This window comes from Durio zibethinus, chromosome 2 (genome assembly GCF_047325235.1).
Source record: "Durio zibethinus cultivar Kanyao isolate XHJ-2024 chromosome 2, ASM4732523v1, whole genome shotgun sequence".
Taxonomy (NCBI): Eukaryota; Viridiplantae; Streptophyta; class Magnoliopsida; order Malvales; family Malvaceae; genus Durio; species Durio zibethinus.
Genome location: NC_143163.1, coordinates 30,488,715 through 30,506,631, shown reverse-complemented (window position 1 = coordinate 30,506,631; position 17,917 = coordinate 30,488,715). Strand labels below are relative to the sequence as shown.

At 27.7% G+C, this 17,917-nt stretch overlaps 1 protein-coding gene across 2 annotated transcripts; it reads left to right on the top strand.

The window, feature by feature from the left end:
- The first annotated feature begins 13,770 nt into the window (after positions 1 to 13,770).
- On the top strand, positions 13,771 to 17,917 carry LOC111317812 (hydroxyproline O-galactosyltransferase GALT6-like). Of its 2 annotated transcripts, none has more exons than XM_022920260.2 (7): positions 13,771 to 14,970; positions 15,233 to 15,465; positions 15,541 to 15,831; positions 15,915 to 16,043; positions 16,212 to 16,382; positions 17,282 to 17,389; positions 17,522 to 17,917. In XM_022920260.2, exons 1-7 carry the CDS (start codon positions 14,109 to 14,111, stop codon positions 17,729 to 17,731), a joined length of 2,004 nt encoding a protein of 667 aa, XP_022775995.1. In that variant the 5' UTR covers positions 13,771 to 14,108; the 3' UTR covers positions 17,732 to 17,917. The 2 variants fall into 2 exon arrangements, with proteins under 2 accessions (XP_022775995.1, XP_022775996.1); XM_022920261.2 differs by having other exon boundaries at positions 17,282 to 17,363; positions 17,522 to 17,727.

The following is a 17,917-nucleotide window of genomic DNA, read 5'->3' as shown; positions in this document are numbered from 1 at the left end:
GGATAAAATTTTCTTTTTCCTCACTTTTTATTACTTATTCTTAATTTATTAATTAATTATTATTATTATTTTATAACAAAAGAAAATTTTTATTGTATTGAAATTTTTTTATAAATACTCCAATACACTGTTAGTATTTTAAAAAAATCATCTCACCTAGAGATTTCATAAGTATCACTACTCGGAGTATCTTTGAATCTCATCGTCAAATAAAAATTTTTTTTCTTATTTATTATTATTTATTATTATTAAGTTTATTTTTAAAAGTAACATAATTATAAAAATTTTAACAATATTATAAAACAACAAAAATTTATTATAGCAATTTTAAACATTTTAACATGAATAAATATTAGTAATAAAATTTAAAGTAATAAAAATAATATTTTAAAAAAATAAAAAAATAAAATTTTTTTACTCGAACCGGACCAGTTAACGGTCTGATCAACGTCAATCTGACGGTTTGTTTGCGTTCAGCGGTTCGAGATCGGTTCAGTTGGACTGATCAGAAGCTAAATGTGAAACGGGTCGTCGGATCGGGTGCGCGGACCCTGGATAGGGTCAAGAGCCGACGCGTGGATCTTTCGGCTCAAAATGACGTCGTTTTGACCCTTTAATGAAACGTCGTTGTTTTAGCTTTCAGCTTTCTATAAAAGTCAAAAAAAAAAATTTCTCTCATTTTCTCTTCTCCCTCTTTCTCTCTACACTCTCAGACCTTCTTTCTCTAGACCGATCAGTCGATCATCGTTCGTCGCTCTGGCCACTGTTTAGACGACAGTCGAAAAATCTTTAAAAAATCCTAAAAAATTCTCTTTGACTCCCTAAACACAGATCTAGGCCTAGTTTTGCCTGAATCTCACTTAAATGCCCTAGATCGAACCTCAAAGGCTTGGTTAAATCTCTTTTTTTCCTCTTTTTTTTTAACAACTAAGCTAATTTTTTTTTACAGAAAAACTTTTGGTGCTGGGTTCCCCATTCTAAGGGACAATGATTTTTTATTTGAATGGTTTTTTTTGTAGGAAGATTTTTTTTATTCTAGATTTTTTTTGTTTTTGCAAGATCTTCCCCCCTCTCCCTTGGTCTGACATAGAGTTCTATTTATAAAGCTTCGGTCATGCCCCATGCTTGGCTTGGTAGAGGGTTTGGCAGAAGGAGGTGTCGTGTATGGTACCCCAAGCATCAACCTCCCTCTCTACCCCATTATCATTCTATATTGTCTAATCTTGGCCCTGTGCCTGAGCAAGTGGCACAGGGCCTAGCAAGGGTGGATGGTGCCAGTGGTGCCTTGTACGGCACCAGGCACCAGCCCCCTTCTCCTTTTGTTTTTTCCTTCATTTATAGTCTTTTGTTTTTTTTTTTTTCATTTTTTTCATTTTTTTACGTTTTTTGTTTAATTAAAAAAATTAAATTAATAAAATAAAAGATAAGCCGACTTTGGGTTTAGAAACAAAATTAGACCTTGGGCCCAATCAAAATCGAGTCTTGGGTTCAGTTGAAATGAAATTGAGCTTTGGGCTTGGGAGCCCAATGCATCTGACAATTTTTAAACCAAGATCCAATTCATAAGCCCGAACAAATTTGGTGTCCATAATTTGTTTAGTAGCTGGGTGCTGGCAATGCAACCAATTATTTGTTAGAATGAAAACAACAGAATGAGAGTGCAAATTCCAAAGCTAAAAGCCTATGTTTGTTTTATTACCTAGGAAGAATCGACATCACCTTTTAAAAAATTTTATACATGAAATGCTATAGTAATTTGAGGTCTCATAAATCGCAATGTCACTTTTTTATAGTTTGAATTTTATAAAGAAAGCTTCTAAATGTATTTTTAATATATTTTTTTATATTTATATAAATAAAATTATTTAATTTTATGCATAAGTTTTTAGATATTTATTATTTGAAAAATTATATAACTTTTTCAAAAAAATCAAAAAATAAGTAGTTGAACTTTTAAGGAAAATTATAAAAAATGAATTTTATTAAAAATTTTTATTAATTGTAATGAAAAGTATTATTAAAAGAAAGTCATAAATTTTAAAATTAATAAAAAATTGATTTTACTATTTTGACGTAAAAAAATAAAGTTTTATGAAATCATAATTAAACATTTCACCTTTTAATGAGAGATGATGGAGGAACAACAAGGTCTAATTAACATTTGAGAGTTGAAACTTCTTAAAATTATACAAAAAATAATATTAAATACTATACAATTTTGTTAAAATTTAGTATGCTAATTGAGATATCCCATCGTAATAAATAGATATAGGGGTTTCTACAAAAAGTTCAATTTGGTTAGGGCTATTATAAAAATTTAATAATTGATAAAAAATATTTATTAAAAAAATAATGAATTGAAAATTTATAAAACGAAAATTACATTTATTATTTTATTTTGAATTTAATTAGGGCCTTATAAAATGTTATTCTTTCTCTAAGTTAAATTAGGAAAATTTACTTTTTTTTTAATTTGGAAATTTATGATTTTCTTTCTAATAATAACTTTTTTCACATCAATTAATAAAATTTTTTGGTAAAATATCCTTTTTGTAACTTTTTAAAGTTTTAATAACTTATTGGATTTTCATATTTGATAAGTTTTATAACTTACCCGATATGGATATTTCGAAACTTATTAGATGAGTAATTAAGTAATTTTATTTAAAGATAAATTTAAAAGAAAATATATGTATAGAACAAAAACAAAGTGCATTTGAAAGCTCCCTTTTTTCAATGATTTCATGTCTTACAAAAATATATATAGCACCAGAAAAATTGCCCACAATAATTAAGTTGAATGCATTTAACTATCTATTATACTCTTTGGATTAAAAAAAAAAAAGTTGAAAAAAGAGATAAAATTTACATAGACATATCAATATGAAAAAATTAATAAAAAAAAGCCTCATTTGGATGGGCTATTGACCAAGGTTACGTGTTGCAAAGTACTTAGCACTGCAATTTAAGGTGTTTGGTAGCATAATGAAGGTATTTCAACCGTACCACACCTACTACGATTGAAGCCTTCTATTGCACTAAAAGTAAAAGTGTTATGCCTATCCCTTAGTCAACAATGTCAACTTTCACACTCACTAACTTAGCACACGTCTGACGGTCACATCATTACTAGGAAGGATCGACGCTCAAGCTCCTTGTCACAATATGAGTTTGCCCTTAAATTGCTCGCCTACCAAGAATTTCTCACCTATGGAAACATCTCACTTAATTACCTCTACTAATGTCTTATCAACACCTCATCCTACAACAATCCAACTTGTTTTCAACTTGTCTAAAATCATTAAATATAGTTCGGCTTACTCCCATGTAAACCCTCTTTAAGATTCATATAGGTTTTCTGTTAGCTATCTCTAACTCTGATCATGTCATTACCTAATGTCTTATATTTAAGGTAAAAAAAAATGGTTCAAGTACACATTCTAAACTCTTCATTCTTAAGCTTCTCTTATACTCTCTATAACTTATCTTCCTTTTCCAAAAATCCTAGTGCATTTAACTAATTTGAATGTCAAATTGCACCTTATAGAACAAACTCTTATGCTTTTTGACCATATTTTCTTGCTTTAGGTCCAAACCAATCTAAGCTCATCCTCTAGATCACCATCTAGCTCATCTTTACCCAAAACACCATCAACAAAAAGTATCAATTACCCTCATATAATTTTGTTAAGGCTTAATAGCACTTATAGTCTCTCTATTTTAACTTAAATTCTATTTTGATTCTTAAACTTTAAAAAAATTCTAATTGGATCCACAGTTGCCCAAAGTTATCTTATTTTGACATTTCGTCTATGGAATTATCTAAATTGATAGTAAATACCAATTGATGCCATGGATTGTCATAATGATTTTTTTATTGTTAAACACAAAAATAGGAGTCACAAACAATCTTTTTTGTTTAAATGCGATTGGCCACTAATTTTATATTTTAATAAACCCTAAAATTAATTAAGATTTACTAAAAATATTTTGGTTTATGAATTAAAGTTGGATTAGAGACTATGGTTATGTATAGAGAATGTTATAGCACATTTATAATGCTCGTTCAAAGATAGTACCAAATGGTTTTATGTTATCCATTAAGCCTGACAAAGTTTCTCAAAATGTTTTTCAAGGGAATTTAATATTGAAAATTATTCTTAAATTACTCTAATATTTTAGTGAAAATTTCAGAATATTTTCTAACTTTAAGAGCATTCAAGATATCTATTAACAATTTTGAAAGGTCTTTGTCGAATTCAAAAAATATTTTTTGTTATTTTTTTTAAATTTTTTTTAGAACATTTGATATTGAAATTTTTTTTAAATACTCGAATATTTTAATAACATTAAAAAAAATAGTACTATTAAGGATTTACATGGAAATTGCTATTGTAACTTTTTAGTAATTCCATCATTGAAAGATTCAAAATAAAAATTTGTAGTATTATTTTTATTTTAGGAAATTTTGATATTTCAAATTTTTTTCTTAATTTTTTTGTTTAATTTATTTTATTGTTATTTTAAAATATTTAGAAAAAATTGATATTTCAACTTTTGCCTAAATATTTCAAAATTGTATTTTAAAGAAAATTTGATATTTCAATTTTGTCCTTAGTACCTTTTTTTACATCAAGATTTTTATTTTTATTTCTTATTTTATTTCCAAAAGTTTAAGAAAAATTAATATTTCAACTTTTTTAAAAATATTTTTCACATTTATTTTAAATAAATTTTAAACTAAAACATTTTACTTTTCATACAAAATTTTAAAATATTTCTAAAGCCACCTTAAAATTCACCAAAAATATAATAAATAATCATGAAAATAAGAATAAAAAATAAATAAAAGAATGAACAAAAATAAAGAAATATGAAAAAAATAAAAAAAATACCCTTGATCAATGCAATCAATGGTTCAATCTAAAGTCAACGGCCTAGTTTGGCTCAAAACTGTTCAAATTGATTTAGCTCGATCAGGTTCAAAAGAAGACCTAGAGATCGGTCGAGCATGTGGATCCCAAGTAGGACCTGGGTCCACATAGGTCTCCCACCTCTAAAAAGACACCATTTTACTTTTCATATTAAAAGTCAAAATTTTTTTATTTCATTTTTTTCTCTTCTTCCATTTCTCTTTACACACACACACTCTCTAACCCTCTATTCTTTTTCTTTAACCAGATGCCGAAAGCTACCACTAAACCTAGAATTCAACAATCTTCCACTGCTATCACTGTCGTCAGCAGTCATTGGCCATCACTCATTGGCATCAGTTTGGCATTAAATTTCACCCAAATGTTCTTTATGATCCCATAAACACATTTTTTTGGTTGGTTTTGCCTAAATCTTGCTTTAAAATCCTAGATCTGAATCTAAAGTCATCAAGAGCCAAAAACAACCCTTATCCATCATACCAAAATCCTTCATCTCTTAGTATGTTGTTTTTATGGCCAATACTTACCTCATCTAAAAATTCTAGGCTTGAAATAATTTAAAACACCAAAAATAAAAAACTGTCAACCAAATTTTTGATTTTTTTATGATTGTTTTTACTACTGAGGTTTCTTTTTTGAGGATATGTTGGATTTTCTTTGTTGGGTTGTTTCTTCGATTCCAATCACTATAGGTTATGGTGATGGTGGTTGGGTAGAAACAAAGGGTGAGGTTATTTATTATTATTTTTATTTGCTTTTCTTTCATTCAAGTTTCTTTGAATGTGAAGCAATAATGTATAAGCTAGTAATGGGTAGTTTTGAGTGGTTTTTTTAGGGGATTTTGGGAGTGTGGGTGAGTTTTGAATGGTGGCATGTAGCAATTTTGATTGTGGGTATTGGGTTGTTAGTCAAGGGTATTAGGTAGGTAAGGAAGCTTATTAATGGTAGTGTATTAGATTTTAGGGTGGTTCAAGTTTCATAATGAGGGTGTTTGCAGTGAACTTGAGGATTTTTCAAGCCAAATCCCCTTGTTGGGATCCCTTAATACAAATTTATGAAATCCAAATAAATACCAAATCCCTTAATTTTAGGGATTATAATCTTCATTTTCAGCTAGTTTGTTAGCTTTTTAGGTGAGACGGTGAACCAAGATGAGGGTGAATTAGATTTCTTCAAATTCTTCCCAAATAATGATTTCAAAATAATTGAATGAAAAATTAAAATCAACATCAAAATATGATGCAAATGACAGTAATTGATATATCTATAAGTATATATAATCGACAATAAAAATAAAGAGATAGGGATAGAGAAATCAAACACAAAGATTTATAGAGGTTTGGTCTTTCTCCACAAGATGCCTATGTTCTTTCTTCTTGGTTGTCCACACTAAGACTTCAATCCATTAATCTTGAATTGAAAATACAACCTTATTTTTTTCTGTCTAAGGCATAAAATAAAAACTTTTACCCTTTATAGTATTTTATCCAATCTCACTACAAAGCTCTTAAGAAGATATCTCACATCTTGTTCTCTTCCACTTTTATAGATAAAAAATAATTTTGCAAATAATAGAATAACCTTTCTAAGACTAGGTGTTTACTAAGTTTAAGTACAAAAAAATGATGAATGAACAATAAATATAATTTGGATACAATAAATACAAAGATATAGATTTTAAAGCTTTAAAACTCTTGATTTCTTTGAAAGAATGAATATATGGCTTTTTTGATCTTGCTCTTTTAATTCATCATTCTCCTTGGTGTGTTGGAATGCCTAATATATAGAGGAATTGAAGAACTAGCAGTTGGTGATGGTTTGGGAAAAAAAAAAGCTCGTTGGAAACTTGAAAAACTAGCCATTATGCGCATCTTTAGGTAGACCTGATCGATCCTTTCTTTGAAGGAATTGATTGGTTTATGTTTTGGAAAGCCATTTTACACTTAAAAATCACAACCTAATCGATCCCTTTATATAAATGATTGATCTTATCAAAAGGGTGATCAATCCCTTATATAGGGTGATTGATCTCTTTTTGCCTTTTTGAAACAAAAATTGCTTATGTAAGAAAAATTAATCTATCAATTACAAGAGGCAATTGATTGGTTTAACTAGGGGATCGATCTTGTAACCCAAAGGATCAATCCGATCAAGTTGGGCAATTGTATCTTGTTTTGCACTCTACTTACTAATTTGATCAAATCTTGAGTTATACAATTTCAAATTAAAAACTGTTTGAACATTTAGAAACTAGAGTTAAAAGGCTTTCTATCCATATAAAATTCATCATAATTCATTGTATTCAAATTATAGTGAATTTTCAAAATTACCTTTTGTGCAGTTTTTAGACAACTATAAAGTATTTAGTAAAAGTTCAAAATCTTTTCTTAGAAAATTTAGATTTAGATTTTGTTTGATCCATTAGAAAGTAGACTAAAAAAGCTTTCCAACTATATAAAATTCAAATATTAAAACTTTGTGAATTAATATAGCAAAATAAAACAAGTTCAATGTTAGAAAACTTTATTCTTTAAACCACTTTTCTTAAGTTAATCTATTTCTCAAAACCAATATCATCAAAATTGTATTAAGTCCAAAATGAATAAGTTCAGTTTAAAATAAACAATTAGACTTCCATTTAAACTCAAATAAATAATGTTTAAAGATATCTTTGATTTGAGAGATAAGAACACATAGAGAAATATTTGTTTAAACTTTGAAAGTTATATTATTTATTTAGTATCAAAATAATAAAACTTAAGAATATGTACTAAATAAATCTTTTTCAAAATTTTGATCAAGCTTATTTAGATTAATGTTTTGTCACTTCAAAACAAGGATCAATTTAAGGTTAACATAGTTAGGTGGTTAACAATGAAAAATAGGGGTGACAGACGATTGGAACTTGGACTTTAGTTCTTTATTGATTTTGCCATTTCCAAGTTACTTTTACCATTCGTTTTTTTTACTTTCCTTTTTTTATGATTATTTATAAAATAATATATATATATATATGTATAATAATTGAACCCAATATGTAATAAACATTATCAAAATGTTCGAATAAGTTTCAATTAGATACATCAAAATCGCAACTACAATTTGAGATACATTTCGATCAACCCAAACAAAATTAGATATTTACAATGATGATGTCAGCTAGCATCTTACATAGCAGAAGAGGGACCAAAGTAGAATTCTCAAAGCTTAAGGACCAAAGATGAAACTATTTTAAAATTTTTTATATTTCATATATATTTTATAAAATATTAAATATTAAACTATATTTTTATTTTTTAATATAGTTTATTAGTTATTTTTTATTTTTAAAAGAAAATAGATTTTTAAATATTCAAATTAATTTTAAAATTCAAATTCTTTTTTAAAAAATTTAATATTATTTTAAATGCAAAGAATTATTTTCTATTAAAAATATTATTTTATTCATAAATCATAATAAAAATATTATTTTCTATCTAAAAAAATCTATTTTTAAATATTGAATATCTTTTATTTTTCCTTTTTCATATATTTTTATAAAATATATTTCGTAAAAAAGAAAAAAAAGAAAAAAGAAAATAATTAAAGAAAAAAATTGATTTTATATATTTCAAAAATATTTATAAAATTTTATAATTTTATAATTTATATTTTTTATTATGATATGATTTATCAATAAAATAATATCTTAATAAAAAATTATACTTTTAAAAAATTAAAATCAAATTAAAATTTTCAAAATTTAAAATTTCATATCTTTTGAAAAAATTAAGTAAATATTTCTTTATCGTTTTAATAAGCTAAATAAACACTTCATATCGTTTTAAAATATTATGTAAAAATTTTCATATTATTTTAAAAATAAATTTATCAATCTATTTTCTATTGACAAAATCTAATGTGAGTCTATTTTTTTTAAACTTGATATTCATATAAAATAAAAAAAATATAATTTAAAGCATTTTTACTTTTTTTCTTTTTTATTAAACATACTTTTAGAATATATATTTGAAAAAGGAAAAATAAAATATATCTAATATTTTAAAAAATAAAAATGTTTTGGATGGAAAATAATATTTTTATTATGATTTATGAGGAAAATAATATTTTTAATAGAAATTTTTTTTGTTTTTGTAATGATATTAAATTTTTGAAAAAAGGAATGTAAAAATTTTAATTTAATTTTAATTTTTAAAAATCTATTTTCTATTAAAAACAAAAAAAATCTAACTGATAAATTATATTACAACAAAAAATATAAAAATTTAATATTAAATTTAATATTTTATAAAATATATATGAAATATATAAAATTTTGAAATAGTTTTATTTTGGTTCTTAAATTTTGAGAGAATTCTATTTTAATATTTTAGTTGTCATGTGAGATGCCAGCTGATATCTTCATATTACAGCAATTAGCATTTAACATTAATTTAGATGGTCTCATAGATGAAAAGATTAAAATAAGACAATTTTGGATAATTGAAAATTCAATTAGAATTTTTTAAACATTCGAAATCAAAATAAAATTTGATTCAAAATTTATAGATTATAAGTGTTGTTAACCCTTTTGTTAATTCCAAAAAACTCCAAGTGAATATTAAAAAATGTATGATATGTATTTTTGAATTTTTGGAGAAACATACAATAATAGTTAGTTCACATATAGTGTAATTTTTGGCTGGTAAAATAAAACGTGTTTATTCATATATATCATAATGTATAAGTATGATAATTAACTCATTAGACACAACATATCGAGTCACTATCAAAAAAATTTTTTTAGGTGTAATTAACTACTTAAGTGAATTTATTATTTTTAAGGTTATTCTAAACTTTGATTAATAGTCCCTAAAAATAATAGGTTTTGGTTTTTAAAACAGAATTAGGTTCATAAGTTTAGTTATATATAAAAAAGTTATAACACTCTTACAATGCTAATAAATTGATACCAATTAATCTTAAATTATCTTTTTAACCTTAATTAATATGATCATAATTTATTCTTATTATTTATTATTTTTGTTAATTTAATATTTAAATATTAAAAATATTTTAGGTTTTTTCAAACATCTTGGTCAACCTCCTAAAAATATTTCTTCCCTCAAAAGTATTCAAGTAATGCACTTATTTCCTTGAAAAAGTTTTATCATCAGATTTATTAAATATTTTATAAAAAAAATAGATACTTATAAATACATGATAATATACATGGTCAAATTCAAAATAATAAAATTCAATAATTAAATACAAAATTTAATACATGTTATCTAATTATTTATGAAAAAAAATCACAATTGGTTCCAATTTTATTTTTCTCAAAATAGAAATAAATAAAAAATTTTTATATTGATAATAATTTTTAAATCCTTCAATGCCTTGATCAAATTTTTTTTTAAAAAATTTCTCACACTTAAAAATTTTCAAAAAAATTACACGTGCGTAAATTTTTTAAAATTTCATCATTAATTGAATTTTTATTTATTTTTAAATTATTATATATTTTACAAATTAAATAAGCAAATAAATGTTAAGGCAAATAAATAAACATAATAAGAAAAAAATGACATAAATAATCAAAATAAATAATCCAAAAAAATAAAATAATATATAAAATAGAAACAGTAAATAAAACAAAAATAAAAGAAGAAAACAAGTCAAATGAGTTGAAGTTACTTGGGTCGTCGCACGAATCTTTGTTGGATTAGACGCGAATCCTTTAAAGTAAAAAACGAAGTCATTCCTTAAAATATTAAAAGCCATTTCTTTCACTTTTACTTTACTCTTTCTCTCTCTAAATTGAGTTCTTTTCTTTACAAATCTAGTTGTTGGCACTGAAAGCTTCAAAGGTTTGTCAAAAACTTTAAACTACCATCTAAAATATCAACAAAAAATTCAAAGTAGCTAAAAAATTTAACCAAAAAAATTCAAAGTACCCACGAAAAAATCTAAAAAAATTCCTAAAACAATTCCCTAAACCAGATTAAAATTTTTGTTTCCCCAAGTCTAATCTAAATCTAACCTTTCTCCAAATATAAACTTAAAATATAATAAGAACTCAATTTCAAAAATTTTCAAAAATTAAAAGATCATTGCCAATTTATATTTTTTTTTTGCTTTTCTTTTTTTTTTTTTTTTTCTTGTTCTCTTAAAGTTCAAATTTAAAGAGAATTATTCTAGTATATTCTCACCAAAATTTAATCTTAGAGTTTAAATCCAATTTTAATTTGAATTTTTTCCAAAAACAGGGTAAATACAATTTTTTATTCAATTGTATTACAATCCCTACCAAAAGTGTAATAGATAGAACAAGACTTTTAAATTCAAAACAATTTTAAGAACTTCAATATTTTTTTCAAACCCAACTCTTCCTCTTTTGCAACTTATGCCAAACCTTTTTGAGTTAACAAAATCCATAAGTGTAATCGGAATAAAAAATCTATAAAATAAAATAGAAATTAAAATCTAACTAAAATTTTGGACTAAAGGGGCGTTTACAATATGTTAAATAAATAAGTATGTTTTTCATTTTTAATATTTGTAAATCATATTATTAAAATAATAAAAATATTTTATGAATATAAATTATTAAAATAATAAAATATTATTCATTATATGAATATATATTATTTATATAAAATAATAATATAACACTATTTATTTTTGAAATATTAAAAATATTTATGACTACTAATATACAAAATATAAATATTTAAAATTAAAATATAAAAAGACTTTTAGTACTAATATTTTAATATTTTAAATTTGTAGTTAAATTTAAATAAAAATATTTTTATAAATATAATAATATTTTGGATCAGGTCACATTAAGTTTGAATTTAAAAATTATGTCCAAGGTTCAGCTTAAATAGAATTATATTTACGAGCTTAATAAGTATTCCTACCTATAATGATTTTTTTTTTCAAATTTGTTTACTCAAAATGGTTTCATTTTTCATTGTTCAGTAAATTATTTTTTATTTATCAATTAATTTTTGTCATATAAATATAAAAAAATACATAAATAATTTTTTTGAAAGTTAACTTCTACTAAACAAATGGAACCTTAATAGCAATTTATATCCGTAATTGAATTGGTGGCATGAGTTAACCTAAAACGAATACAATTTATGCAATAAAAATATAGCCTAAAATACTAAAAAAGCCTTTGAGTTATTCTATTTTTCTTAAATAAGTCATTATAATTTTATTGTATTCAAATATGCTCTTATATTTTAATTTATATCTAAATAAACTCTTATTTCAAATGAAATAACTATTTTATGTTAAGGTTTGTTATGCATAAATTAAAAATATAAGAGTTTATTTGAATTCAAATTAAAAATTAAGAATTTATTTGAACGTAAATTAAAGATTAATAGATTATTTAAGTGTAAATTAAAAATTAAAAATTTCTTTAAATGATATAAAAGTATAAAGGTTTATCTAAGTAAAGTTGTAAAGTTTAATAATTTTTTATTATTTTAATCAAATATATATTAATAAGGTTATAAAGATAATTTACATTTTTTTAAGAGAGAATCAAATTTTAAAATTCACTTCTTACATTTTTTTCATTATAAAAATTTGTATGTGTTGAAAAAAAAAAACCTTTCACTTTCTGTCTTTTGTAATTTATAGTAACTATAAATTTGTTTTTTCTTTTAATTTTTATCTAAATAACTAAATTTTAATTTCACCAACACATAGTGGGTGTGCATTGACATTAATAAAGTATAAAATCAACTCATTAAAGACAGACGTTACAGTTTACATTTCGCATTTATATACATTTCTGACATGTGAAAATCATTTACTATAGTTTTTTTTTCTATATATATACCCAACCATATTATAGACATGTTTTTATTCTATGGAGGGTCACTTCATTTTTTTCAGTAATGGATGTTAATGGAAATATCAAATTGGTAACAATTTATTAATTTAAATATTACATATATTTTTTAAAAACTCAGATATTAGTTTAAACATTTCTTTGTTCTTGTAAATGCAAATTTTTATAGTTAACTAATGTATAAAATAGTTTTCTTTACTTATTTTTATGAGGGTACTGGTCACAGTTACGCAGCGACTCTCACATGAACGTCAAATCTACGTGGGAAAACCTTAAAAAGAAAAAACCATTAACAAGATATTATGAAGTAAATTAGAGTACAGAAAATTCCAAAGGAGCATGAGCGTCATTTTCAGTCACAAATCTTTCCTTTTATTGTGGCTTTGTTTTCTTCCAACCACACACTTCCAATCCCCCTTTTCTTCCCACCTTTGGATAATTAATCTTTTATTTATTTATTTTTTTACTTAATCAAATTGCTAGTATTAAAATTTGGATTTCAATGAATCATTTAAATTAAAAAAAAAGAAAGAGAAAAAAACATTTCCCAAGATTAAAGACTCCACCAACCAACGAACAACGACAAAAGCCCCCACCCCCCCTGCTTTCAAATCATTCTTCTACTCTCAACGGTCTCTCCTTCAACTTTCACCACTCATATCCCTTAATTTATTTTATTTAAACAATTTTTGCTATGAAAGGAACATTCATTGCTTTTATACCATTGATTAATTAATGATTAATTTATTATTCAACTAAAACAAATCCTATTCTTTTTAATAATTATTTCTCACTTCTTAGAATATCAAGTTGACCCAAACTCATCCGACCCTACACCTCTATTTTTCCAAACGAGGCGTGCATGGCATAATCTCCTGTCCCCTAAAACGACGTGTCTTTAAATTTTGCTTTTTTTTTTTCATGGAAATTTGTTTCTAATTTCTGTGTCTAATAAAGAACTGTTTTTTAAAAATTAAACTTACGATCTTTTGCTTCTTTTTTGGGCGTAAATTTTGAAGGTTTTGTCTCGGAAAAATTAGTAGAGTTTAATAAAAAAAATTCATTAAATGAAAAGCTTTTTCTTTTCTTCGAGGCTCTCTGCCTGTCTTTGGCTCGGCTTTTCGTTCTCACACTCTTTCTCTCTCTGTCTTTCAAACGCTTATGCATTCAGTGAATGCCTTCCACCTACTTAAAAACCCAAACCCCTTTCCCTGCGAATCAAAACTAGGGTTAGGGTTCCTTCATATTTCAGTCCACGACCATAAACCAAACCAACACTCTCCATCTCTATTTTTACACTTTTGCTCTTGAAGTAAACGATGAAGCGAGCAAAATTTGACTCGTTAGTGTCGCTGAGTCGGCTCAAGCTGGTTCAGTTCTTGATGGGGGTTTTGTTTCTCTACCTTCTTATGTTCATGAGCTTCGAAATCCCGCTGGTTTTCAAAACTGGTTCCGGAGGGTTCTTCACCGACACATTGCCGAGGCCTTTGTTTCTCGAGAGCGAAGAGGACTTCACCGACAAATCCGCATCCGCTCGGCCTGTCAACGACCCGGACCGTGTCCGCCAACCCGGAAGCCGGACACCTGAGCGGAAAATGCGGGAGTTCAAGAAAGTTTCGGGTCTCCTCTTCAACGAAAGCTCTTTTGACAGCAACGATTCTAAAGACGAGTTCTCGGTGCTCCACAAAACCGCACGACACGCCTTCGTTGTTGGCAAGAAACTCTGGGACGACCTCCAATCGGGTCAAACCAATTCGGATTCAGAACCCGAACAGCAAAATCAAAACAAAAACCGAACCGAATCATGTCCGGGTTCAATTTCCTTATCCGGGTCGGAGTTCGTGAACCGGGGCCATATCTTGGTCCTGCCCTGTGGGTTAACGTTAGGGTCCCACATTACGGTGGTGGGGATGCCGCATTGGGCGCATGCAGAGTATGACCCGAAAATCGCAGTCTTGAAAGAAGGTGATGAGGCAGTGATGGTAACGCAGTTTATGATGGAATTGCAAGGGTTGAAGACCGTGGATGGCGAGGATCCACCGCGGATTCTTCATTTCAATCCGAGGTTGAAAGGAGATTGGAGCGGCAAGCCCGTGATCGAGCAAAATACTTGTTATCGAATGCAGTGGGGATCGGCGTTGAGGTGTGAAGGGTGGAAGTCTAGAGCTGATGAGGAAACAGGTGATCTCTTTTTTTTTTTAATGATTTTTATATTTTCCTAGTGCATTTGACTGAATGCTGAGTAAGTCAATGGAGATTGTAGGCTTGAAAATTTGTTGTGTTTGAGTTTGTCAATAATTGTCGGTAGTTAGTTGTAATTAATTTTAATAACGTTCGTTATGGTATTGATTTATGATTTTGTTGGGGCAGGGGTTGTGTAAAAGTTACTTATATGAGGAGGCATTCAATGTATATGCTGATTGTTTTGATCTATTTTGGGTAGTTGACGGACAAGTTAAATGTGACAAATGGATTCGAGATGATGACAATGGCTTGGAAGAATCGAAGGCTACATGGTGGTTGAACAGATTGATAGGAAGAAAGAAGAAGGTGGAACTAGATTGGCCGTACCCTTTTGCTGAGGGAAAGTTATTTGTTCTGACATTGAGGGCTGGATTGGAGGGTTACCATGTCAATGTTGATGGGAGTCATGTTACTTCATTTTCATATCGTACTGTGAGTATCATCCTGTTGTTGGCTGAATGATTTGATAAATATAGAACGTCTTAAAATTTGTTATGACATTTACAGGGATTTGTGCTTGAGGATGCTACTGGGCTATCACTAAAGGGTGACCTTGATGTGCACTCCGTTTTTGCTGCCTCCTTGCCCACTTCACATCCAAGCTTTGCTCCTCAAAAGCATCTTGAGAGGTTGAGTAAATGGAAGGCACCACCACTTCCTGATGGAAATGTAGAGCTTTTTATAGGCATCCTTTGTGCAGGCAATCATTTTGGTGAGAGAATGGCTGTGAGAAAGTCCTGGATGCAGCATAAATTAATAAAGTCTTTGAAAGTAGTTGCTCGTTTTTTCGTAGCACTGGTAAGGGTAGATAAAGATACGAGTTCTTTCCTTTGGAAATCCCCATTGCCTGATATATTTACTTTCCTTTTTTTTTTTTTTAGAATGGAAGAAAGGAAGTAAATGAGGAGCTGAAAAAGGAAGCAGAGTATTTTGGTGATATTGTTATAGTTCCTTACATGGATAACTATGAGCTAGTTGTACTGAAGACAGTTGCCATCTGTGAATATGGGGTGAGTGGTCGAATGATTCGAAATTGCCTACTTTTTTCTCTTGCTAAGATTAAGCTTTGTCAAGGGATATAGTACATCTTAAAAAAGAAGTTATTGAAATATACTGTTGTTTAGGTCTAAAATCTAGTGTCCAAGACCTAACTTTATATGGTATCTTATTGTTCACAGGTCCGTACAGTGGCTGCAAAATACATTATGAAGTGTGATGATGATACTTTTGTTCGGGTGGACTCTGTGATTAAGGAAGCAAAGAAGCTTGGAGACAAAAGCCTGTATATCGGAAATATGAATTACTACCACAAACCTCTGCGTAATGGTAAATGGGCAGTAACATATGAGGTTTGTATTTTTGTTGATCTCAGCAAATGTTGGTGGTTTATTTACATGTCATATCCCCTTTAATTAGTTTCCTTGTCCAACACTTTAATTTTAAGTAGAATGTGATTTGAACAACTTATTCTTTTACATTTGTTTTCTTATCTTTACCACTGCATCTTTGCTATTATTTGTATTTTGATGCACTTTGCTATATATATTCTCCATTGTGTTATAAAATATTTCTTCTTTCAGATGAGAATAGCTAATGTGTTTTGTTGCAGTAGCAAGATGATGGAGCTTCTTGCTATTAATTCATGATATATATTTTCTCTGTGATTTATTAAGCAATTTTCTTTCCGAGTTTGACTTCTGAGAAATTTGTTTCTCATTTTTAACTGATGCTGCATGGGAGGTTGTTTGAATTTGTAAATACTGGAAGTAGTAATATTTTAGTGATAGTTTTTGAACTTGCTCTAAATTGAGGAGCATGAAACATAAAAAGGTGTCTTATGATCAACATAAACTAATTTGGAATTTAAGGGTCAGTTGGATTTAGTTGTAGGTAGCGGTAAACATGTCCTTGCCTTACCTATAATTTACTATTTAGAGAGGTTCACTCTACTCAATGTCTACTTAGGTAGTTTTCTCAGTAAAGAATGATTCACCAAAAAGGTTCTAGTTTCCTGGCATGATTAAAACCATCAGTTCTTAACATCTGTTGCCCTTTAGCTTTGCAGAATTTAGGATTATTCTTTTATCTTCCTTCTGCCAACTAATCCTTAGTGATTATCTCTTTAATTATTATCTTGATCATAACTAGTATTGTATTTTTTTCTGTTTTTCTTCAGTGTAGGGCATCATATGTTATCCATATCACAATCTGCTACTTATCAAAATTTCTATTTTTTGGTGACTCCCAGGAATGGCCGGAAGAAGACTACCCACCCTATGCAAATGGTCCAGGGTACATAGTTTCTTCAGACATTGCACAGTTTATTGTTGGTGAGTTTGAGAAACACAAGCTGCGAGTAAGTCATCTATTTATTTATTTTTATTACGGACTGCTCTTCCTCTCAGCAAAATGCGTGCATGCTTGTGCATGTTTGTAAATGGCAGTGGATTTGGTTATTGTTTATTAAAACGATTGAGCACATTTGCAGCTATTCAAGATGGAAGATGTAAGCATGGGAATGTGGGTGGAAAAATTCAACAGTTCTAAGCCAGTGGAGTACCAGCACAGCTTGAAGTTTTGCCAGTTCGGTTGCATCGAGGATTATTACACAGCTCATTACCAATCTCCAAGACAGATGTTATGCATGTGGGATAAATTACTAAATCAAGAAAAGCCCCAATGCTGCAACATGAGATGACCATTATACATAGAATTTAATAGACATAGTTTTCACTCACAAGGTGGTAATTTTGAGAAAGGAAAACAGAGAAACAAATTTTGTAGTTATGGTAAATCTCTGTATACATGGGGTTTAAGTTAGATATAGTGGGGCTTTTCCTCCTCCCCTTACAAATTAATTCATTACTTCATTCATTACTTCGGC